The 24,145-nt window shown below is 53.0% G+C and overlaps 1 protein-coding gene across 1 annotated transcript in view; it reads right to left on the bottom strand.

The window, feature by feature from the left end:
• Positions 1 to 1,049: 1,049 nt before the first annotated feature.
• The window catches only part of Srrm3 (serine/arginine repetitive matrix 3), a 71,378-nt gene continuing 48,282 nt past the window's right edge, over positions 1,050 to 24,145 (bottom strand). The window contains exons 4-15 of the mRNA XM_036171615.1: positions 22,424 to 22,552; positions 22,265 to 22,345; positions 21,844 to 21,873; positions 20,606 to 20,668; positions 20,427 to 20,462; positions 19,145 to 19,195; positions 18,442 to 18,549; positions 17,697 to 17,874; positions 7,318 to 7,664; positions 6,393 to 6,617; positions 6,169 to 6,306; positions 1,050 to 2,709 (exon numbers count right to left, since the gene is read on the bottom strand). Coding sequence (XP_036027508.1) covers positions 2,499 to 2,709; positions 6,169 to 6,306; positions 6,393 to 6,617; positions 7,318 to 7,664; positions 17,697 to 17,874; positions 18,442 to 18,549; positions 19,145 to 19,195; positions 20,427 to 20,462; positions 20,606 to 20,668; positions 21,844 to 21,873; positions 22,265 to 22,345; positions 22,424 to 22,552 — 1,597 coding nt within the window. The 3' untranslated portion in view covers positions 1,050 to 2,498. The remainder of the gene's footprint in view (positions 2,710 to 6,168; positions 6,307 to 6,392; positions 6,618 to 7,317; positions 7,665 to 17,696; positions 17,875 to 18,441; positions 18,550 to 19,144; positions 19,196 to 20,426; positions 20,463 to 20,605; positions 20,669 to 21,843; positions 21,874 to 22,264; positions 22,346 to 22,423; positions 22,553 to 24,145) is intronic.

Raw genomic sequence — 24,145 nt, forward strand, 5'->3', positions numbered from 1 at the left:
TACACACCACATACACTACATTACCATACACACACCACACACCACACGTCACTCACAGTACACACCACATACATACTACATACCACACATCACACACACTACACACATCACACACACTACACACACACACTATACTCCACACATACTATACACACCACACATCACACATACTACACACCACACACACATTACATACTACACACACTATACACCCCATACACACTACATACACTATACACACCACACACACACTACACACCACACTCACATTACACACACCGCATGCACACACACACACACACACATGCAGAGATTAAAATCTAACACTTTGAGACAAAGAAAAAAGGAAGAAACAGGAGGAAGAGGAGTAGGCAGAAAAAGCCCATCTAGGTCATGGTGGCCCGTGACCAAAATCCCAGTAATTAGGAGAGTGAGGCAGGAGGATTACAGTGAGTTCTAGTCTAGTCTGGTCTACTAGGCTAGTCAGGGTCACACAGTAAGATCCTGACTCAAATAAACAAACAAACATGGTCTAGCAAGATGGCTCGGCGGTCACTTGCCTGGTGACCAAAAAGTGACCAGAGCTGGACTCATGTAAATGTGGAAGGAGAGAGCTGACTCCACAAAGTTGCCCTCTGACCTCCGCGCACATGCGGTGTCATACGCACCCCCACAGTCTTACACACACACACCCACAGTCTTACACACACACACACCCACAGTCTTACACACACACACACAGAGTCTTACACACACACACACACACACACACACACACTACATTTTAACAAACAGCCCACAAGGCCTCTGGGCGGACAGGAAGTTCACTTGGCTTCATCTTCCTCCCCACTGGAGCCTCAGGAGGCTATACAGTCTCTCGCTCGGAGACAGGCGGCTGGACATGATGGGCCAGGGTTCCTTGATGCCACCATCACTGGCCTCTTAGGAGGAATGCGAGCCCCACTCGGTCCTCCCAGGGAAGAACCCCAGTCTTTCTCCCTCCTCCCTAATCCTCCCCAAGGGGCGCAGTCACAGAGACCCACTCAGCCTGTCGTCCGGGCACCTAGTGTATTTATTACAGTCCAATTTTTTCCCGCACTGCGGAGAAAGAGGAAAGGGGAAACTGAGAGAGGGTGGGAACCCGGATCAGACCCCAGACTCCCCCCCTCCCCCACCAGAGCCCAGGGCATCGGCCCTATTGGGCCAAGGAAGACTTCGAGATCCCTGAGGGCCCCAGCAGGGGGAGGGCTGGATGCCACAGAAGAGGGCCAGAGGGGGGAACCACTGCTTCCCCATCATGCTCCAGGCTGGGGGCTTTGGCCGGAACCTACCACTCCTGTTCTGAAAGCCTTGACCAACCCTGACCCATCAAGGCCTGGTAGCGAGGTCTCCCTCAGGCAGGCTCGGAAGTGCACTGCATGCTAGCCTATGCTTGTGACCATGATTCACACAGCAGTCACTATCTGTCTCCTGGCCCTTGACCTGCCTTGTCATCTGACTGCACTGTTTGGGCCCATGCTAAAAAAATTCCCGGCTTCCTACCCATGTTCTTTTTTATCTTCTGACCTGAATCCCCCGTCTCTCTCTCACTTTTGAGACAGGGTCTCCTGTACCCCACGCTGAATTCAAACCTACTATGTAGCCTAAGATGACCTTGAACTCCTGGTCCCCCTGCCTCTACCTCCAGAGTGCTGGGATTACAGGCATGCACCAGCATGCTCGGTTTTATACTGTGTTTGGGGTGGAACCCAGGACTTCATGCACGCTAGGCAAGCACTCTACCAACTGAGCTACGTCCCCAGCCCCTGAATCTCCACTGTTGACTTCAGGGTTAGATACAGATGTGGTCTATGCCACCTCTTGTGCTGATGAAGGCCTGGACGGTGTGGCCTTGGCCTACGGCTTGATGTGAGGGCAAGGGAGAGAGATGGGGGCCAAGTGCGAACATCTCACCCTGCCTGGCATACACCAAGAGTTAGGTGGGCCGTCCTTCCCTTCTAGATCCGGCTTGCTTTGCCCTTTGCGGATTCACTCGGTAGGAGATAAAGAGGAAGGGAAGGTCCCGGGCTTGGCACCTTCCAAGCTGTGCAGGGGTCCACTGAGCTGAGGTGAGGTGACGGCCGACCGTGGACTCTTGTGCCATAACCAGGCAATGGGCCCCAGGCTGGTAAGCTGGCCTCAGGCAGAAGAGGGGCATGGTGACCTAATCCCTGTGTTCGCAAAGGCTCTTTGTTCCCTGGACGTGGTGAGTGGGCAGGGCGTGGGGATGGGCACACTTTAGGGACAAGACAATTTGATTCCTCCTTGTGGGTGGGACACCCACCAAAGAAGAAGCTCTTCCCGAGTCCCCCTTGCCCAGGTGCTGCTCCGCCCCACCCCACCCCGGGACCTCTGGTAGCAGTATGGGGGGGGGGATACAGACCCCTCCTTCCCAGGTCTTAGGGCCCCGGCCTCTTCTTGTGCCAGGGCCTCCTAACCCCAGATGGGTCCATCTGGACTTAGAAGCCCCCACTCTCTGAGCTGCTGTGGTAGCTGGGACTGCGGCTCGGGGAGGCGCTGCAGGAGGGGCTGCGGGAACCGTGGCTGCGGCTGCTGTAGCTTCCGTGGCTGTGGCCCGGGCTTGGGCTCCGGCTGGAGTAGTCACTGCTCAAGCAGCTGGAGGAAGAGGAGGGGCTGGGTCGGTAGTAGGGGATGGGACGCTTTCGGGCACTGGAAGAGAGAAAAAGTAGATCCTAGCCCCCCCGAGAGCCGCAAGCTCTGCCCATCCATGGCTCTCACTCGGCCTCTGTGCCCATCACAGCAGTGGGAAGGGCTTCCTGCCTGTTTCTCCTGAGTCTTGGCCTCAGGGACAACTAACTCCAATTCCAAACTTCTGTGTCCTTTGCCAAATTCACATAGATTGTTCTGTTTTTTTTTTTTTTTTTTTTTCTTGTTTGTCCACAGGGCAAAAAGCCCAAGTGCATTATTGACCTGAGTATGTGCTAAGAAATATTTTCTGAATGCATGGGAGTTTATTGGGTTTTGGGGTGTGTGTGTGTGTGTGTGTGTGTGTGTGTGTGTGTGTGTGTGTGTGTGTGTGTGTGTGTTTCTCCTGTTTGTCAATGCTGGGGGGTAGAAAGAAATCAGGACCTTACAAATACTAGTACCACTGAGCTACACCCTGAACTTCAGGAGTGAAACTTGCTTTTCTTTTAAAAAAATTATTTATCATTATGTGTCTGTATGTGGGGGTATGTGTGCATGAGCAGGGGCCATGGAGACCAGAAGTTGTTGAATTTTCTGGAGCTGATCTACATGGAGCTTCCCAAGTGTATCTTGGGACTCGAACTCAGGTCCTCTGAAAAGACAGTAAATGCTCTTAACCGCTGAGCCCTCTCTCTAACCCCAAACTTCATTTTATTTTTTATTTTCTGAGGAAGGATTTATTTAGCTCAGGCTGACCTCATTATGTAGCCAAGGCTGGCCTCACTGTGTAGCCAAGGCTGGCCTTGAACTCCTGATTCTCCTGTTTCCACCTCCTGAGTGCTGTAATCACACATGTATCAGTACACCTGATTTCCTTTCTCTCACTTCCTTCCTTCTTTTCTTGCTTTATTTTAGACAGAGCCACTATGAAGCCCAGGCTAGCCTGTCATTTTCAATCTTTCTGCCTCAACTTCCAAGTTCTGGGATTACAGGTATGTATGTACCACTATGTCCAGCAGGAATAAAACTTTTATTTTTGACACAGAATTTCATATATCGAACTTCAAATTTACTGTGTAGCAGAGGGTGACATTGAACTTTTGACCTTTCTGCCTTTAACCTCCTGAGTGTTGGGACTGTGGGTTTATCTCACCCGTTTTTGCATGCTGGGGATTGCACATTAGCCTCCATGCGAGCTATGCAAGCACTCTGTTAACTGAGCCACATCCACAGACCTTTGAATGAAGCCTTTAAATAGGGACAGCTCACATCAAAAAGTCCAGCAATGGCTTCTTGGCTTGCAAGTATTATGTGCACACCCTGTTTTTCTGTCCCCTTATCCTTGTCACAAATAGAAAATATATATATTGAGTGTGTGTGTGTGTGTGTGTGTGTGTGTGTGTGTGTGTGTGTGTGTGTTTCCCCGAGACAAGGTTTCTCTGTGTAGCCCTGGCTGTCCTGGAATCACTCTGTAGACCAGGCTGGCCTCGAACTCACAGGGGCCCACCAATCTCTGCCTCCCAGGTGCTGGGATTAAAGGCGTGTGCCACCACCTCTCGGCTGAAGATTTAGATTTTTAAGGTCACTCAGAGAGAACCTGGAGGAGACCCTCGACCACTGCTGTCTGCTTCATCCTATTTTGTCTCTCCCCTGCACCACCCCAACCCTTCACTCAGCTCCACCCCCACCCCCACTCCCCACCCCCGCTGGCCCAGAGTTAGTTTGAAGGCAGGAAGCTATGACCCAGAGAGAAGTAAAGAAAGTGGTTAAGGGGGTTATAATGCCCCATCACAAGGGTTAATTCTGAGGAAGAAAAACAGGTGTACATTAGTCGGGGGAGGAGGCAGCCTGGGACTGAGGGGCTGAGGGGGACGTGAGATTCTGGCCATCTTAGGACCCTCAGTGTATGGCTGGAGTGTGTAACCTGTCTGAGGGGCTATGTCTAGTGCAGTGGTCTTAGACTTTAGGTCTAAGTAAAGGAGGACTCCATACTGCTTTCTTGGAGACCCACATTATCAAGAGCAAAGGAGAACTATTTTGAGATTCAAGAGCTGGAGTTAAAAAGATTCTTTTTTTTTATCCAGAGCTGAGGACCGAACCCGGGGCCTTGTGCTTGCTAGGCAAGCGCTCTACCACTGAGCTAAATCCCCAACCCCAAAAAGATTCTTAAGGATTTAAGGATTTCAGCTAATTAATTATACACATCTGGCCACTGAGGTACACCAGTCTCCCCCAGGTTCCTCAGCAAGGCAGGGCAATGCTGGGCTCAGGTATGGCAATCTATTCGGACTGGGGTAATTCTGGGCTGCAGGGTGATTTTTAATTTGTTGGTAGTAGGGATTGAATCTAGGGCCTCACAAATACTAGGCAGGTGCTCTACCACTGAGCCACACCCCAGCCCCTCACTGGGGGATTCTAGGCAGGGGCTCTACCACTGAGCCACGCCCCAGCCCCTCACTGGGGGATTCTAGGCAGGTGCTCTACCACTGAGCCACACCCCAGCCCCTCACTGGGGGATTCTAGGCAGGGGCTCTACCACTGAGCCACACCCCAGCCCCTCACTGGGGGATTCTAGGCAGGGCCTCTACCACTAAGGCAGGGGCTCTATTACTAAAGCCATGGCCCTTATCCTTCACTGGGAGATTCTAGGCAAACATTCTATCAGTCTTTTTGTTTTGAGGCAAGGTCTTGCTAGGTTCCTCAGGCTGGCCTTGAATTCTCCACCCCCTCTGCTTCAGCCTACCCAGTAGCTGGGATGAGAGACCTGAGCCACCAGTCCCAGCTTTAGGGTGAGTTCATTGGCAGACTCAGATCCCTCCTGTCTTCCACCAGCTCAGCCACATTCCTCATTCTGCATGGGGTTTCTCAGACAGCTGCCCCCATACTAGGATGCTCTGCCCCCTCTGCCAATTCCCCAGGGTGCTGGGAGGTTAGTGAGAAAAGGAGAGACGACGGACAGCTGACCACCACCACCAGACTAGCTCACATGGGCATCACTTGGGCTGCCTGTGGAGCCCGGTCCACACGGCCCCCAGCCTGGCCACAGGCCACGCAGCAGGAGGTTCCTTGAGATGAAGGAGAAAGTACATATCATTGAGGCTGTGGTAGATACAGGGAAGGGAAGGTGGGGCTCCAGATGGATGAATGGACTCTCCCAGAGCTGAACTCCGTGCCCGTGCCTGGCCACCCCGACCCAAGTACAGACCGGCTCGGGTCCATGGTACCCTTCCTTCCCAAGGTGTCTGATGCCCTGGCACCCTCGTCCCTCCCCAAGTCTCCAATGACCCCTGAATCCACTAGTTTCTCTTCACTCAGCCCATCTCTCAGTCTGTTCCCGCTTGGCAAACCCTCCTTTTTCCTGTGGATCAGAATCAGCTCACTCTAGAAGGTCCCCATGCCTGTGAATCTTGACTCCCTGACATCCCTGGCCACCAACTGGAGTCAGCAGCCCTGTTCCTGCCTCATTCCCAGGCCTCTTTGTACCTGGTGATGCGCCTTGGCTCCATGAAACTGGGAGAGTCACGGCGCCGCTTTCGGATGGGTGAGTAGCTGCGGGAGCGACGTCGGGTGCGGGCGGCCTCAGCCTCGGCATGCCTCGCACGGCCTTCGCTGTCCTTGTCCCTGTGGGACCCACTCGTGGTGAGGGATCGCCGTCATCTGAGCCCCAAGCCCGGGTTCTCCGCCATCCGCCCCTTAGGGACACTTACCGGCCAAGAGGTTTTTTGGGCGACGGAGAGAGGCTGGGGCTGCGGGTCCTTTTGTCTGGGGAACGTGAGCGGGATTTGGACGGGGAGCGGCTGGAGCTCCAGGACCCCGGATGGGGGCCGGGGCTGCGCGATGAGCTGTTCCCCTCCGGGCCACCCCGCCGGCCATGCGCGCCTGGAGATGGCGAGGTGCTTGTGGGCCGCGCGCGCGGGGGTCGCTCCTTGGCCCTAGAGGAGGGAGCGTGGGGCAGGGCTCAGTGGCTGGCTGCCGGGCAGGAGAGACGCAGGTCGTGTGTGGGTGGCAGTGGGGATCCGTGAGCCCAGCACAGAGGAAATGAGGCGTCAAAGGGACGAATTCGAGATTTTTATGTGGGGTGACTAACAAGGCAGGCTCCGTTGGAGGTGATGGGAGGGGCATGCATGTGGGATATCCAGTGAGGGGGTTGTATATGGGATGTCCTGTGAGAGGGATGCAAGTGGGATGTTCAGCGTGAGGGTTGCATGTGGGATGTCCAGAGAGAGGGATGCATGTGGGATGTCCAGAGAGAGGGATGCATGTGGGATGTCCAGAGAGAGGGTTGCATGTGGGATGTCCAGAGAGAGGGTTGCATGTGGGATGCATGTGGGATGTCCAGAGAGAGGGATGCATGTGGGATGTCCAGAGAGAAGGATGCATGTGGGATGTCCAGAGAAAGGGTTGCATGTGGGATGCATATGGGATGTCCAGAGAGAGGGATGCATGTGGGATGTCCAGCAAGAGGGTTGCATGTGGGATGCCGAAAGGGGAAACCCCAGGTGGAGTAATCAGTGAAGGGTTATATGTGGGGTGACCCCGAGGGCTGCATACAGAGTGACAGGCGAGAGGTTCCATTTGGGGCTGACCAGTGAAAGGGTGCCCCTGTTGGATGCAGGCAGGAGGCGGGCTCACCTTTTCCCGTGACCGCTGTGGCCTCTCTCCGAGCCCGGTTCGGGCCCTGGACCCGGGGCGCCGCCACCGGACTCGCTGCTGGAGTGAGCCCCGCTGAGCGATCGGGACGAGCCCCGGGGCGGCGCGGGCTTGGCACGCCGGCGTCCCCTGCGGCGGGGCGCGTTGGCCGAGGATCGCGATCGCCGCCTCCTCCGCCGCCGGCGACGGCGCCTGGCCGGCCCTCCCGCCGCGCGGCCCCCGCGGCCCTGCGACGACGGCGCGGAGCGCGGGCTCTGACTGTCTTTCCCACGCGCGGGCGGCGTGGGCGCGGCGGCCACCTTGTCGCAGGCCCGGGGCGAACTAGGCTTCTGACGGGGAGAGAGGCAGAGAAGGGCACGGAGGGGCGGAGAGGGGGCGAGAGAGAGAGGCCGGGAGGGATGCAGAGGGGACCGGAGCAGAGCGGGGTGCGGATGCAGAGAACAGACAGACACGGGGGGGATGGGTGGGGGGGAGGTGAGAAAGCAGAATGGGGGAGGGGGTGCAAGCCGGACAGAGAGGTGGAGAGAAAAAGAGGAGGGATCGAGGGGGGACGTGAGAGGGCAGCGGGGTGGGGGAAGAAAAGGAGAGAGGGCTTTCACCGGGCCTAGGCCGCGGGCTGCAGCCCTGGAGCATCGCACACACGGTTCCCGCGCCTGCCCTGCCTCTACCTCTCCTGAGTGTTCACCTTCTGGCCTCAACATAGCAGACCATGCAAGGTTCTCGGCATGCATAACACAAGAGGGACGGAGCGGTGGGGATGGGGGCTGCGGGGAGGGGGGAGCTCCAGGATGGGGCACCAGAGGGGCTGGCATTGTCCTCGCATGGGGGACAGACGACCCCCCCAGTAGACAGAAGAGAGAGGATGACACTGGTAAGTCAAGCCAGGGCCAGCCCGCCAGGGCCAGGCTCCCCCCACCAGGGTGAAGGGCATGGAGGGGGCGGGTGTCACACGGCACACAGATGGGGGAGGGGGCAAGATAACTGAACTCAAAATCTAACCGAAGAAAAGGAGTCAAAACAGAAATAAAAAAGAAAACTAAAATAATAATAATAATATAATAATAACGGAAACAAAAAATAAAACCACAAATGTCATTATATACCCAAACCAAAATGATCTGCTGGGGAACCTGACTTATTATTATTTTTCTTTCTGTTAATATTTGATTCTGTTTTGCGACCCTGCCGAGAGCTCAGGGGTGTTCAGTAGCTGACCAACTGTCTTTCTGTTTCTCTCTTTTCTTTTTCTTTTTTTTTTCATTTTTTTCTTTTCTTTTCTTTTTTTTTTTTTAACGTTCTGATTTTTTTTTTAAGTCCCTCTTGGTTAACGTCCACTTACCAAAAAAGTGGCACTTCCTCCTTTAGTAGGTGAGTTGTGTAAGAGAAGGGAAAAGTGTGGTAGCATAAGTTCATCATTAGAGTCACAAAAATGCAAGAGAGATAGAGAGAGAGAGAGAAAAACGCAACCACCCCAACTCTAGGCCCAAGAGGAGGCCGATTCACCTCTAGAGGACCAGCAATGTCCAGCTCCACGGGCCTCAGCCAGTGCTCTTGGCTGACATCTGGATAGGGCTATTAATTAAATTTATTATTTTTTTTTCCAAGAGTGAGTTAGGACCAGAAAGGTAACCTGTCACCATCCGAAGGTCCCTGGCTGGGAACTAGGAATCTGAGAGCCTACCACTACCTCAGCACCATGGGACCCTTGGACAAATTAGTTTCCCCAGTCTAGGACTCAGTTTCCCCATCCGCACAATGAGGGTTTGGCTTTTTGCTTCCCAATGTCTCTTCCAGGGTAAATAGTCCAGGATTCTCTGATTGCGCCCTCCCCAGCCTCCCGATCCACCCCTGCCACACAAGGACCCTCTTGACTTTGGGCCCCAACCTCGCAAGGGCAGATGGTACTAGTCTGTTTACAGATACGTCCCTGATACTTCCACAATCTTTACCCAGCCAGATCTGCTGTCTGTAACCTTAGGTTTGCTTGTTTGAGACAGAGTCTCACTATGTAGCCTTGGCTAGCCTTGAGATCCGCTGGCTTTTGCCTCTCAGTGCTGAAATTAAAGGCATGCACAACCATGCCAGCCATGCACCACCATAAATGCACGGATATCCATGTATTCTCTCCCTTGATGGAGCTCACATAGCACAGGCCATCCTGGAATCTAGAATTCAGTATGCAGCCCAAGGTGACCTTGGACTCGGACCTTGGACTCCTGATCCTGTGGCTGCCACCTCTTAAGTGCTGCGATTACAAATGCACACCACCATACCCAGCTTCTCTTGTTCTTAGACAAGGTCTTTCAATATAGCCTTGAACTTGAGATCCTCTTGTCTCGGTCTCCTGAATGCTAGGAATACAGGCGTGTACCACCACATTGGGCATGATCTCAATTTTTAGCATAAAACATGGCACTGAGCCCTTAATACTACTGGCAGAGGAAGGAAGCATTGGGCTCACCGAGGGCCAGGGTCAATCAGGGAGTTCCAGGTGCCAGGAGGGGTCTGAACTGAGTTCATTTTGCTGTCTCTTTGATTTGTCCAGTGTACTTTGCAGTCACGGATAACAAAACACGATTTCCTTTGCTTAGCTCTGGATGTTTCTGGCAGAGGGGATCAGGAGCCCAGACGCCTCTTTCTAAAGGGCTCCATAGAGCTCAACAAAGACCTAGCACCAGGAAGTGGGCCCCACTGCTGGCAATGTACAGCCAGTTTGTGATCGGGCGGTGAGTACACCGTGGGAGTCTCAGGAGAGCCGCTCATTTTCCCAAAGCAGAGGCAGTCAGGGGTGGCCAGAGTGGGTATGATCTGGTAGTCACTTGCTCCACAGAGCAGCCTTTGCTTCCTGATCAGCTTTGGCTAGGGGAACTGGAGGCTTATTTTTGCTTTGTTTTAGACAAGGTCTCGTGTAGCTAAGGCTGGCCTGGAACTCTGAACTCTTGATATAATTGAACTTCTGACTCTCCTGCCTTCACTACTTGGGTGCTGGAATTACAGGTGTGCTTATGCTGTGCTGGAGATGGAATCCAGGGCTTCATGAATGCTAGGCAAGTACTCTGACTGAGCTATATTCCCAGTCCATTTTTATTTTAATTCAGGCAGGGTCTCACGTAGCCCAGACTGGCCTCAAATTCTCTATGTAAACAAAGATAATCTTGAACTCCTGAAAATCCCTATCTCTGCATCCCAAGTTCTGGATTACGTGCCCAGATTATACCATGCCCAGTTGCAAAGACGGTTTCATTCTCAACAGACATGCCCAGGAGAACCCTCTGCTCTCCTCCCCACCCCCAAGCAGACAACCTCTCAGAGTCCCTAGTCTGTACCAGGGTTCTCTCATTGAATTTCCTTCCAGAGAAAGACATCTCCAGGATCTTCAAATGCATCGTATGCCCAGGGTGGTCAGCTTGTTAAGTAAGTAGATATCAGATAAGGGAGCCTTAGGAACCAATGCATGGTAACTCACAGCTCAGGGTCACCACAGACCCCTCCTTTAGGGCTACTCTGGTCAGGGAAGGCAGCAAGGCCGGTGGTGAAGGAGTACATATTGGGATCAGGAGCACACTCTGTGTCTGAGCTAGCGACCTGACTCAAGGCAAGAGGATGATCAAGTCCATGATGTTCCTTTCCACAGACATGCAGGAACTACATGGGGTAGAGTATTAGGAATAGAAAGGGCCTGCACTGGATAGCTGAATATTCCCAGTATGTCTCTGTCCCCAACCATTGAGGTTCAAGCCAAGATTGTGGCTTCCTACCTGGTTGGTCTTGAAGTCTCAGTTCCCTATCACTCTCCTCTGATTTCTTTAGAGCCTACCTCCTCCTAGCCCAAGAAGAACCCCTTGAGGAGATTCAAGCTGATTATGAGAGTTTATGCTGTCCCATACTAGATGGGTTCTGTTTCCCCACTGATAAGATGAGGATGACCAGAATCTCTGCTGGGTTGGTCTATAAAGGCATTGGCTTCTCTGGCTCCCAATAGACTAAAAGGATCAAAACAAGGAAGAAGAGGCCTGGGGTCAGATGGAAAGGGTCCGGTCCCCTCCATCCCAGGATTGCAGAGATGGGAGGATGGTGCTGTCAGGTCAGAGTCCTTGGGGGAGACCAGCTGCCAAGAAACGGTCACCATGATCCTGCCAGAAGCTGTGCCTCATCCTTGGCTTGGCTGGGCCTCATTCTTCCTAGGGGTTGAGCAAAAGCCAGGGGATATAAAATTTCTTCTTTCTTTCTTTCTTTCTTCCTTCCTTCCTTCCTTCCTTCCTTCCTTCCTTTCTTTCCTTCCTCCCTCCCTTCCTTTCTTTTGTGTGTGTGTGTGTGTGTGTGTGTGTGTGTGTGTGTGTGTGTGTGTACACATGCAGAGGACAACTTGGAGAGGCTGGTTTTCTCTTTCTACCGTGGGAGTTCCAGGAATTGATGTCAGGCCCCTGTTTGGTGGCAAGCATCTTTGCCCACTGACCTATTTGGAGGACCCAGGGCTAGTCAATGAAGCGAGGCTGGCTGACCCAGCAAGCCCCAAGCATGGTTCTGCTTCCGCCTTCCCAGATCTGAGATTAGAAACACAGGCCACCATCTCTGGCTTTCTAATGTGGGTTCTGGGGCTTGAACTCACGTCCTCACGCTTGCCAAGCAAGCACTTGGTACACTTGTAATTTTCTTGGCTCCGCTAAATGACATCATTTTTTAACTTGTGTAAGAAAGATGTGAGGGTCAAAGGGAACAACTGAAGGATGGAGAGAGGGGACAGTGTGATGGACGAAGGCAAGAAAACACTGGACTACTTTGCCATTGTGTCCCCTACGTATCCCAGGACTGTTGCCTGCTTGCCTCTGTCTCACTGTTTTTCCTTGTTAACATCCAGGAAGTCATGAACGGTGGAGTCTCCAAGTTCTCATCAGGCTGGGACACTTCACCCCTTCAGACTAGCAGCCCTAGTCCCTTGCGAAGAACAACTTGGTCACCTCCCTTCCAGCAAGTACCATCCAAGATAGCTCCAGTGCTCTGAGGAGTCAGCTGTCCTGACCTTTCCTGGGGTAAACAGGAGAGAAGCATCTAACCCTGTCCTTGAAGTTGAAGATGGAGGGTTAGGAGACCTTGAAATGGCTATTGGGCAATTGGGAGCTCAAAATTCTGTGGCTACCTTCAGGTAGAACAGGAAGTGGGTGGAAGAAGGGTGGGGTGGTGGTGTCCTGAAGGACCCACTTCTGACTCTGTCACTTTCCACGCAGCTAGCTGAGCACAGGAGTGGCAGTCACAAGTCTCATGCAATATAATGCTTCCTCTACCCAGAGTTACTTTCACTGTAAGCGACTGTCTCTTCCGGATCATTCTGCACCAAGGGATACCACTGAACTTCTCCCATTCAGAAGTTCAGAAGAAGAAAAGACACTGGGTTCTTGGAGGAGCCCCTGTTCTGGGGGTGGGTAAGCTCTGATTTCCTCTCATTCTGCAATCACCCCGGAGAGTTTTGGCCAAGTAAGTTCTCAAAGTTTCGTGCCTGCTCCAGACTCTCTGTACCACTCCATCACCACATCTGAACCATTGAGCTGTGAATCCCAGTGGTACCGATGCCCGTTGGTGTCCCAGACCCCTGAAGCTTGCGCCTCCGAGCTCCGTTGTGCCGTCATAAAAGGAATCGGTCTACGTCTAGAGTCCAGCCTGGCCTACTCAGCCCCAAAGGGTTCAATGGGACTTAACTTTGAACTTGACCCTCAGCCTGAAATTCCTTCCAGATCTGGAGGCCAAGAGATTATCAGAGGCCACTCTTCCACGGCTGACTGTCTAGGTGGGTCCTAGAGGACTGGAGTGTGTGTGTGTGTGTGTGTGTGTGTGTGTGTGTGTGTGTGTGTCCAAAGCCCCTAGCTAGTAGCTGGCAAGGATGAAGGGTTCAGCAACCACACCCAACAGTAGCAGTCAAATTGGCCCCCAGCACACAGTACAGGAAGACACACAGAGATTGAATGTTAAATCACACACAAATGCATTCGGCTAACAAAATGAGAATGAGAGAGAGTGAAGCGGGGCTTGGGGACCAGGATCAGGAGGTGGAGAGGAGGAAGCAGAGTCAGGGGAAGTGGGAAGGAGAGGAAGGATGAACCTGTAGAATCATCAGGAGTTAGAGAGAGAGAGAGTGACAGAAGCCAAATCATAGACCAGGGCACAGCTGGTGGCTCATTTGGACAAAGGGCACAGGAAAGATTAGTTAAAGAAAGAAAGAAAGAAAGAGAAAATTAAAAAAAAACACTAACCCAGAGCAAAGTAGGAAAGAGAAAGAGAGAGAGATTGAGATTCAAACTAAGCAGGTGGCTAGACTTCTCTGACATGAGAACAAGAGAACAGGTGTGCAGCTGAGCTGGGGTACCTACCTACCTTCTCAGTGGTCGGGGACAGGGATGCAACAATAAAAAAAGAAAAGAAGGTCTCCGCACAGGCAATGCAGGACAGTGGTGATTCCAAATGGAGTCCTGCTCTGAGCCAGCCGAGGGGGAAGCAGCCTGCCCTGTGGCTTCTGCGTATCGCCTCAGGGATGGAAGGGGCCCTTTGCCAGCCAGCTTTGTTAGATTCATTATTTGTGTATTTTAACATCTTTAACTACAGGCTCCAATAGCCAAGCTTCCCTTAATTCTTCACGTACCGATCTCCCCAGAGGACACGCATGCAGCAGCTAATGAGTGCAGAAACTGTAGGGTGGATAGAGAAGGGGCTCGGGAGAGAAGTCCAAACCAGGAGGAGAGAAATGGAAAGAGAAGATAGACTGGCATGGAAAGATGAAGTGTGTGGGGAGCCGGGGTGGAGGGGAGATAGAAAGGCCAGACAAGAGAAGAGAAAGGCTAGTTAAATGAGGTCAGTGAGGGGGGTTGAAGAAGGTGTGGTGGGGGGGAGCTGCATATTTAAAAGGAAAAACAACCACTTAGAACAATCAATTTAGAAGATGGATCCTGCCTCTCAGATTAGTCCCATGGTTTCCCTATAACTTCATTTTATTTAACTGTGGTTTGTTTTTTTTTTTCTTTTCTTTTCTTTTTTGGGACAGGGTTTCTCTGTGTAGCTTTGGAGCCTGTCCTGAAACTCGCTTTGTAGACCAGGCTGGCCTCGAACTCACAGAGATCCACCTGCCTCTGCCTCCCAAGTGCTGGGATTACAGGCGTGCGCCGCCGCCGCCATGACCGCCCGGTGTTTAACTTTTTTTTTTTTTTGAGACAGATGCCCATGTAGCATAGGCTATCCTTGAACTCACTCTGTAGTTGAGGCTGGCCTTGAATACCCAATTCTCCCGTATCTACCCCTCAAATGCAGGGATTACAATGGTGCACCGTTATCCCCAGATCTCATACGGTGCTAGGGATCCAATCCAAGGCAAACACTCCCAGCTAAGTTCCCATCCATAACTCTCTCCCTTTTTTCCTAGAGTGGTTGAACCACACAGGTAGACCAGCACTCTGTTACTGGCCTCATCCCAAGCTCTTTTTTCACTTTTGATTTTCTTTCTTGGACTAAGTTACCAAGAGTGACTTTGGCTGGCCTTGAACTTGCTGTCCTCTTTCATCAGCCCTTCCAAGTGCTAGGATCCACGTGGACACCACCGGGCATGGCTCTGTTTTTCAATGGAGGATTATCTGGAGCAGAGACACCAGTGGCCTTGTCCCCAAACTAGAGCAGTGCTTCTGTCTACCCTAGACCATCTAGCTTAGACAGCTTTACCTGAGATAAATTTCCAGCTGCCTTCAGACCCCTCCTCCAGGCTTTCTAAGGAGCAGGAGCCTGGCAGTGGCTTCCCCTTCCAATCCACAGCACCCAATTAGCAACACAGGACAAGTCTCTTCTCTCTGTGTGGTCCCTAGCTTCTTGCAAGGGACTCTACAGACTCAAACAACACCAGTGTTGTTAATTTAAAACTTGAGCTAATCCCAGTATGTTCCCAGTGGTTAACAAGAGAGCTGGTTGCCCTTCCTTACTTTGCAGGTGTTGTTGGCATGGCCGCCATTGGTATTGGAGTTGTGTTCCCTTTTAAATTCTGATCACAAGAGAAGAAAGTATATAAAGACATGGGCATGACTATGGAGACTTGAAATTCAAACATCACCTCTTCACTAGAAGAAGGGCTTCCACAGTAACACACACAAAAGCAAAGTTCTAGAACGCAGAAGAGAGAGAAAAGGAAAAACAAAACCCCAAACAAACCCAGAAAGATAGCTTGCATTTTGATACATTACAAGATTTTTTTTTAAATAAAGGAAAAGGAAATACAAACAAAAAAATAAAAAACCAAAGTAACAGGAAAAAATGACATCAACTCCCCCACCCTCAGCTAAACAAGATATGGAATTATAGTATTACCACGTTTCAAATGGGAGGCTAAAAAACAAACAAAGACATAGGTGGGGTTAAAAAAATGTTGAGCTTCTCTTTTTTCTGTATCTTTCTCTCTCTTTTTCTTAAAGATAGTGTCGTAAATTCTTTCCCCCTGTACTTATGCCCCAAAACTTTTTTTTGAAGTGCTGAAGGCTATTGACACCCCAGCCCTCCCTCCATCTCACCTTTCTGGGTACAGGAGAACCAGCCTCTTTAATACCCCACCACCACCAAAGTCTTTTTTTTTTTTTTCTTTAAAGTGAAAGAGAGGATCCAGGTGTAGGTTGGAGACCTAAAATGTTTAAAGTCTCAGAATGTGCAGGATGCAAAGGTGAGGGATAAGATTCTGAGCTATGCTTTGTGATAAGAGTAAACAATGTGCTTGGAAACCCCCCAAGGCTGTGTGAAAATGGAGTCCTGTTTTGGGCAGGAGATATAAACTGTTGACTGGGGCACAGCCATCTAGTTACTGTTGCCATTTTGTCTGCACATCCCCCTCCCACGTGTCTAGTTACTGTATCCATTTTGTTTACACATGTCCAGGACCCTTGGAAAGGGGCAGTGGGCAGGGAAGTTGGTAGATTTCCAAGACCCCACAGAAGGGATCAGCCTTACTTTCAGCCCTGGTTTGGAAAAACAAAAACCGTGTTTTGGGGTCTTAAAGGAGGTCACAGGTGAGAGACTGTGCCCGTAGGTCTTGTGCTCAGGAAGTTTGGGGATGGCCATGCTTCTTTTGAGGTTAGTCCATCAGTTCCAGCCCCTGCTGGCTGCTTTAAGACACCCCATTGTGCCCTCTCACACTCCAAAGAGAGATCCAAGGGACATCAGTGACTGGACATCAGGAGCGAGGCCAAGAATCAGGCATTCTTTCTAGTCAGGCTCTGCCATATACATTCTGAGAACAAAAGCTTTGAGCCCAGCCTTCCTTCACCTTCCTCTGACACCACAGGAGGAAGAATATTTTAGAAAAGGGATCGAAAGAAAACAAACAAACAAACAAATCAAAACGAAACCGACAAGTCCAGGTTCCTGTTGGCTGCTGAGACCTGCGGTCGGGAGAAGGGTACCTCGCCATTTGGATGAGTCTCTTGGGCAACGCATTGTGGGTGTGGAAAGGACTCTGCTGCTCTACTCCAAGCTCCGGAGTCCACGCAGCTGCCCTGTCAACACTGCAGCATCCTCTTCTTGAGAGGCCTCAACCTCAAACGGGGATTGACAGATAGATGGGGTCTATAGACCTTTGTGTGGTCCGTGTGTGCAATAAAAGGACTAGTGTTTTGTCCAGGCTCCTACGATCACCTCACCTGCCTGAAGGTCTAGAGGTGATTGTATCCCTCCCTAGGACGGATGGGGACAGTTTGTGGTGGGGACCGTAATGGCAGGAGTGTTTGGGATCTTGGTAGTGATAAGCCTGGGAAGTAAGGATGGTAGGTTTGAGACACCGGTCCGAATTGGGCAGTGCTGGGGCAGAGTACAAAAGAAGCTCATACAGGCCCCAAGAGAAGTGGAAAGGGCTAGTGAGAGGGGTTAGGGGAGGGAAGGACTCAGAAGGGGTAAGGGCTTGGATGTCACGTGATACCCGCTGGAGTTTGAGTCACTTCTCTCCAGTTCCTGACTGACGTGTTGCGGAAGGCAAGAAACCTCGGTTCATCCCCAGCGGCATATCCCAACTATCCCTACAGGTCGGGCCTTCTCTGACCTTCACTTTGCCAAGCACGAAAGTGGCCCAGGCCTGCAGGTCTCCACCCCTCACCCCTCACCAGACCACCAGGCCCAGGTGGGAGCAACACCCAACCGACACCCAACGGAGCCTTCCAGGTGACGCTTGGCACCCGATGCCCCTTGCGGAGCACAGGTCGGAGGAGGGCTGGGAAGGGAGAGAGTGTTCGGTCGGGTCACCCAAAGACCCATCGACGGCCCCGCCCCTCCAGCTACCCGGGCCCCATCCCGCACGCACGGCGCAGCCCGCGAAAGCGGAGTGGCGAACCCTCCGCAAAGCCAAGCGTACGTACATCGGGCGGGCTGTGCGCCGAGCCGGGGCGGCCCCCGTGCGCTCCGCTCCGCTGCCTGCTGCCTCCGTTCTGTTGGGGCGACCCCCATCCGCTGCCGCCCGATGGGGACGGCGACCTGCTCCCGCTGGATCGCTGGTTGCCCGTCTTCCGCCCGTCATCTCGATGCTTGGGGCTCAGCCTGGGGGAGCGGAGGGATGGCGGGGAAGCCGGCGTGGGACGCCCCCTCTGCAGGCGGCCTGGTTCCCAACTCGCGCTTTCACGGAGAGAGCAACCCAAGCGAGCTAGCCCTCCCTGCAACTGCCTCGACTTCCCATTTAGGCTCTTCCTCCAGGTGGGCACCAGCTTGCTTCTGGCTGATGAACTTTGGTCCTGGGCACTGGCCCCGCACCCCAGCCCTTAGGGACACAATACCCCCCTCCATCCCCGAGTTGAGCTAAATACTTTTTTTTTTTTTTTTTTTTTTTTTTGAGACAGGGTCTCGTGTAGCCCAGGCTGGCCTTCAACTCTACCTCTAGTCTAGAATAACCTTGCACTACTGATCCTCATACCTCCATCTCTAAAGTGCTGGGTGTGCAGGCGTGCACCACCACAATTGGATTATGCAGCCCTGGGGGGGGGGTTAGGGGGGGGAGTCAAACCCGGAGCTTCACCAGGCAAAGCACTTTATCAGCGGGCTAAATCTCCAGTCCCCCACCCCTACCCTCCAAGCATCGCCTCTTGAGCCCCACCCGAGGCTTCAGCCTACCTGCTGGGTGATCCGGAATCGCTGTAGTGTGAGGTCATCGAGGGGCTGTGGGAACTGACGCTGCTGCTGCGGTGGTGAGACCTTCGGCCTGGGGATTCAGTGTGAGGCCTGGTGTGGGCAAGGGGAGTCAGCCGGAGCTGAAATGTTATCTACCTTGACCAGGGCGTTGCCTGGCCTGACCTCAGGGATTTGGTGTAAGTACCAGAGGAAAGATCACTGCGGGATCAGCCCCACCCCCAACACAGTCTTCTACAAAACATTTTTTTACCTGAATGGGGTTGAGGCTGGGGCTGGGTGTAGGGTCCCCAAAAGTCATCTCTGAGAGTTAGGGGTAAGTGTCTTTTCCTGGAGACAACCCCAACTTCCAAAGACCATCTCATCTCTCACCTGATCTTCTTAGAATGGTGTGTGTGTGTGTGTGTGTGTGTGTGTGTGTGTGTGTGTGTGAGTGAAGGAGGTCAAAGGGCAGGAAGCATGGATGGGTGGCAAGGGACCTAGGCTCCACCAGTCCTAAGTGGCCACTGGCTCACAGGGGGTCCTCAGCACATTGTAAGTTGTCTGTCTGGCATGATTAGGGAGCTATCCTTTTTAGCTGAAGTTGCCTGCCCTTGGTGGTTTGATTCGAGATAAGTTCAAGAGGTTTTGGTTTTGGGGTGCTAAAAGGCCAGGTTTTCTGGGGCAGGGGCGAGCGGGGTGTCCTTACCTCTTGCGTTCTTTGTTTCTCTCTTTCCTTTTGCTCTTGAGGCTTCGAGATCTGCAGGAAGCAGAGACCAAGTGTGAGCCCTGTGGCACCAGAGTGACCCGAGAGCTCTGGAGCCCGGCTGAGCTCAGATGCGGAACTTCGGAACTTCGATTTGCTCTTCTCTTAGCCCTACACCTGGCTGAGAGGGATCTGCCCATCTCACCCAATAGGGGGCAGCCAGGCTTCCTGCAGAGTGGTGTGTATGCATGGGGTGCTGGGGTAGAATCCGTAGATTTCACACTTAAGTGACATCCACCACCGAACAACGTGTGCCCAGTCTGTAACCTTCGGCTTCCCATGTAAACATGTGATCTCGCTCCATTTCTCCTCCCCATGTAGCAACTTCTCTGATGCCACGAAATCCTTTCAAATCCCAGACAAATATAACAGACCCAGAAATTTAGGAAAAGGCTGGGATGGAGGGGTGCAGCTTGCTTTGGGCCTCAGTTTCACAGGGAAGAAGTGCTAGCAGCTCCCTTACAGGTGCAATCCTGGTCGTAGGGGGCTGTACATAGGATGGTGGCCACTAGGGGGCAGGAGAGGCCCGTGCTAGCTTTCCATCCCGGGAGGGCAGAAATGGAGAAAACAGGAAGGGTAAGATGAAAATTATTTAGGCCTCCATACCACCAAGTACAAACGGCCTTTGGGAAATTCTGCCAAGGGAAGAGCCTGAAGACTCTGTTGCTAGTCAGGGCTGCAGAGAGGGAGTCTAGCTCCTGGGGTAAGGGTGCAACTTTTGATCCTGATACTGTGTTTACTAGCTTCTGCTGGGTCCCTCTTCTCCAGTCATCCATCCCTGAGGCGGCAGCACCGCGGTCGGGCCTGGCAGTCAGCCCTGTAGAGGGCTAACAATCTATATGCCAGAAACTCCGCCTTTAGCTCCAGTCTGGCCACCCCCATCTTCTTTCTACCCACCGAGCCTCCCCTGTTCACAGAAATGCTTTGTCCTGGCCTGCCTCTCCCTTGCGGTTCGGGGTCCTGATGCTTCCACTTTCGAAGAGGGCACATCAGGACTTGCAGTGCTCTCTGGAAATGTTGGGGGGCTTTTACATGGAAGCTGAACCGAGGCGGGCAAAGGCTGACCTGTTCTCCGTCCCATTTGCATAAGTGAAAGATCCCCTGGAGTGAAGAATGGAGCCAGACTGGACTCGGGGGACCCCCCACCCCCACCCCACTCCTGTGGTTTTGGTCCCTCAAAGAGCCGGGTAACCCCTGTGCGCCTGCTCAGGAAAACACAGCTCACCTGTATCGCCTCTTCCTCCGGGGCCCAGAATCAGACCTGTGGGTGATAGACAAATTCTTCTGAGTTTCCCTAGGGATGGCCACCGAGGGGCACAGCCCAGGTCCTGAGCCGGGGGAATGAGATAGGCTGCAGGGGGGTGGGGTGCGGTGGGGTGGGGTGGGGAGGAGAGGGCAAATTACCTATCTCTGCGGTGCTTTTTCACACCCTTCTTCTTCTTGCGCAGGGGGGAAGCACTCCCACAGCTGTGGACACAGGGGTGGGGTCACTAGTGAGCTGGGGGTGGAGGGGAGAGGATGGGCATGGCTGAAGGGGCTCGGGTTATGGAAACTGGGAAGAGGTCCCAGGCTATGGAGCCCAGAGCCCCTTGTACAGAATGACCTTGTATAGAAAGCCTGGGGGGGGGGGGTTGGAGAGATGGCTCAGAGGTTAAGAGCACTGACTGCTTGCTCTTCCAGAGGTCCTGAGTTCAATTCCCAGCAACCACATGGTGGCTCACAACCATCTGTAATGAGATCTGGTGTCCTCTTCTGGCCTACAGTCATACATGCTGTATACATAATAAATAAATAAATACATCTTGAAAAAAAGAAAGAAAGCCTACGGACCAGATGGCAAAGACTTCTAAAATTAATACTACTGCCTGTCCTTTAGTCCCCTTTCCTAATGTGTGTGTGTGTGTGTGTGTGTATTGCACACCTGTGTGCACAGAGAGCCCAGAGGTCAACCTTGGTTATCATTTATGAGGTACTAACCACATATATTTATTTATTGTGTGTGCGCGCGCACGCACGTGACATGGTGCCTGGGTGGAGCTCAAAGGCCAACCTTTGGAAAAGTTCTCTTCTTCCACTAGGGAGGTCCTGGTGACTCTATGTCGGTCATCAGGCTTGGTGACAGTTCCTTTGGCTGCTGAGCCATCTCACCAGCCCCTGTGTTTCCTGAGTCAGGGTCTTTCACCAACTTCCGGGACATGACGACTTAACTAGGCCGGCCAGTGATCCCGACTCTTCTGTTCGCTTGGCTATTTTTTGTTTGTTTGTTTGTTTTGGAAACAGGACTTGCTGTGTAGCCCAGGCTAGCCTTGCACCCATGGTCCTTCTACCTCAGCCTCCTGCGTGGTGGGAGCACAAGAGTGTGCCCCCTATCATGTATAGGGGAAGGGAAGAAACGTTTTTCCGGTTTGGTTTTCTTACAGGGCTGGGGACAGAACCCAGGGCTTTGTACTCAGCAAACTCACCAGCTCTGAGATGTCTCCAGCCCTGGGCATTTCTGGGCTATGCAAACCAGAAAGAACAGTGTCCGACCCCTGAGATGCCAGGCCTCTTGCCTCTGGAAGCCGGCCTTGCGTTCTTTCCCACCCACAGGTCCCCACCCTGCGCCCCAGCCCCTCTCCCCGTTGCTGCCCCCCATCACTGACCTGCATTCTGACTCTAGCCTCCTCTTTTTGCTGAAGGTGGATGCCAGAGAGAAAGGACAGACAGATGGACCCGGTTAGCTAGTGGCCCCAGCTTGTACCTCAGGACAGAGGAGGGGGAGGACACAGAAACGGGGCAGTTGTAGTTGAGGGCCAGTAATGACCCCCTTCCCAGGGACACCCACACTTGGGATGGGGTTTCCTTGAACCCTGGGAGGATGGTCATACCCAGTGGGGTGGGGCTTAGAGCGGGGCGGGGCTTAGCGAATGGGTGGGACTGAGAGGTGGAGGGGCTAGGCTGGAGGCTAGGGATTCTAGGGGGGTGGGGCTGGTTTAAACTCGCCGATCCCAAGTGTAGCATCTGTGGCCATTGTGTCCCCACGGCCCCTCCCCGCCCCGTCCTAGGACCAGGCGCCGCTCTCACCGGCTCCTCCGATGACTGCCTTTCTTTTTCTTCTTCTTCTTGGGAGGGGGCGATGCGGAGCTGCTGGACCAGTGCTTGGTCCTGGGCGAGAAGGGGCGGCGGGGGCGGTGAGGGAGGCGGCCCCGTGTTGCCCTCCCCCCCGCCACGGCGGCCGCTCACCTGTACCCCCGGTGCCCGCGGTAGCAGGCGACCGGGCAGTCGCAATCCACCGGGCCGTCGTCCTCATCGAAGGGTGGGTACTCCAGGCCCGGCTCCAAGCCGTCCATCCTCCGCGGGGTCTCTGCCACTCTAAAGGGAGACAGAGATGCTGCCCATCCTCCTCCGAGGAATGGCCTTCCCGCTGCTGCAGCCTGGGCATGGCGCCATGGCCTGGCCTATATGTCCTCTGGGTTATATGCGGCTGGGGAAGAGGGCTGTGCTTGCAGACCAAGGGGGCTTGCCATCCCCAACCCTGGAGGGTCTGATGAAGAGCTGAGTAACCCAAACTCCGAGGCAGTGCTTTGCAACAGAAAGGAACTCAAACCTGGTAGCACGGGCCTGTTACATCAACTACTAAGAATGTCGAAGCAGGAGGGTTTCAAGTTCAAGGCCTGTCCGATCCACCTAGCTAAGACTAAACAAATAAGAAATAAACGGCTGGTAATGCAGCTTCGAGGGTCGGTCTCAGCTATTGCACTGGCCTATAAGGAAGCCGTGGGTTCCGTGCCCTGTAACACACGAACACGCGCACGCACGAGCGTGCACACACACCCAACCCAACCAAACCAAAGAACTGGGAATGCAGAGTTGGTAGAGTTCTCGCCTAGTTTTCTTGAAGCCCTGGGTTCCGTGCTCAACGCCGCCTAAACTGGGTGTGGCAGGGCACAATGCAATCCCAATCCTTGGGAGGTGGAGGCAAGATGAGGATTTCAAGGTCATCCTCTGATACTTGGGACGTTCCAGGCCAGCTGGGTTACGTGAGACCTCAAACAACAGAAAAACTAGATCCGTCTCGTTCACTGAACCCCCCTTACCCCTCACCAAGTCTCCTCCCCGTAACTGTTAGCCCCGTCCTATCCCGGTGCCCTTACTGGCCTCCCATTCCCTCGCTGGATTCCCTATTCTTTCAAAGAGCCCCTCCCCCATCGCCGACATCTGCCTCTCCAGATCCCTGAGCGCCCCCCACCCCACCCCTCCCTTCCCTCCTCTTTTCCTTCAGTCTTGGCCTCAGCTTCTGAAATATTCATAGCCTCTGCTCACCCTCCCTCCCCTCCGCAGCCTCCAGAGGCTTTCTGCACTTCTTAGCTCCAGCTGCCGGCTGTCTTCATCAATCACGGCTGGCGCCGGAGGGTGAGGGTGGGGGCTTCAGCTCCCCGCCACCTCCAATTCTGTATCCACTCCCTATCCGTCTCAGGATCTCAGAACTCTCCACTTGGCCCAGCAGGGGCCAGCCATCTCCGGTCCCTGCTCCCGGCTCCGCTGACAGCTTCCCACCTCCAGGCATCCTCTGCTGCAGATGTCTGGTTTGTGGGTGCCTGGATCTCAGGGACTCACGGGAAGCCTTGTCATGAGGGCTCTGTCCCTAAAACCGCTCTGTGACCTGGGACCTGATTAGGACCCTGAGTGAGCCTCTTCTTCAATTTAAGAATTCTTTTTAGCTGGTGGAGGTGGCGCACGCCTTTAATCCCAGCACCCAGGCGGATCTCTGTGAGTTCAAGACCAGCTTGGTCTACAGAGCGAGATCCAGGACAGACACCAAAATTACACAGAGAAACCCTGTCTCGAAAAAAAAGATTCTTTTAAAAAATAACTGGACTATTTTTCTTTTTTCTTTCCTTTTTCTTTTTGAGTATTTTCCTTAAAAACATTATTTTTTTAAAATATTTATTTATTTATTTACTT

This window comes from Onychomys torridus, chromosome 22 (genome assembly GCF_903995425.1).
Source record: "Onychomys torridus chromosome 22, mOncTor1.1, whole genome shotgun sequence".
NCBI classification, from domain to species: Eukaryota; Metazoa; Chordata; class Mammalia; order Rodentia; family Cricetidae; genus Onychomys; species Onychomys torridus.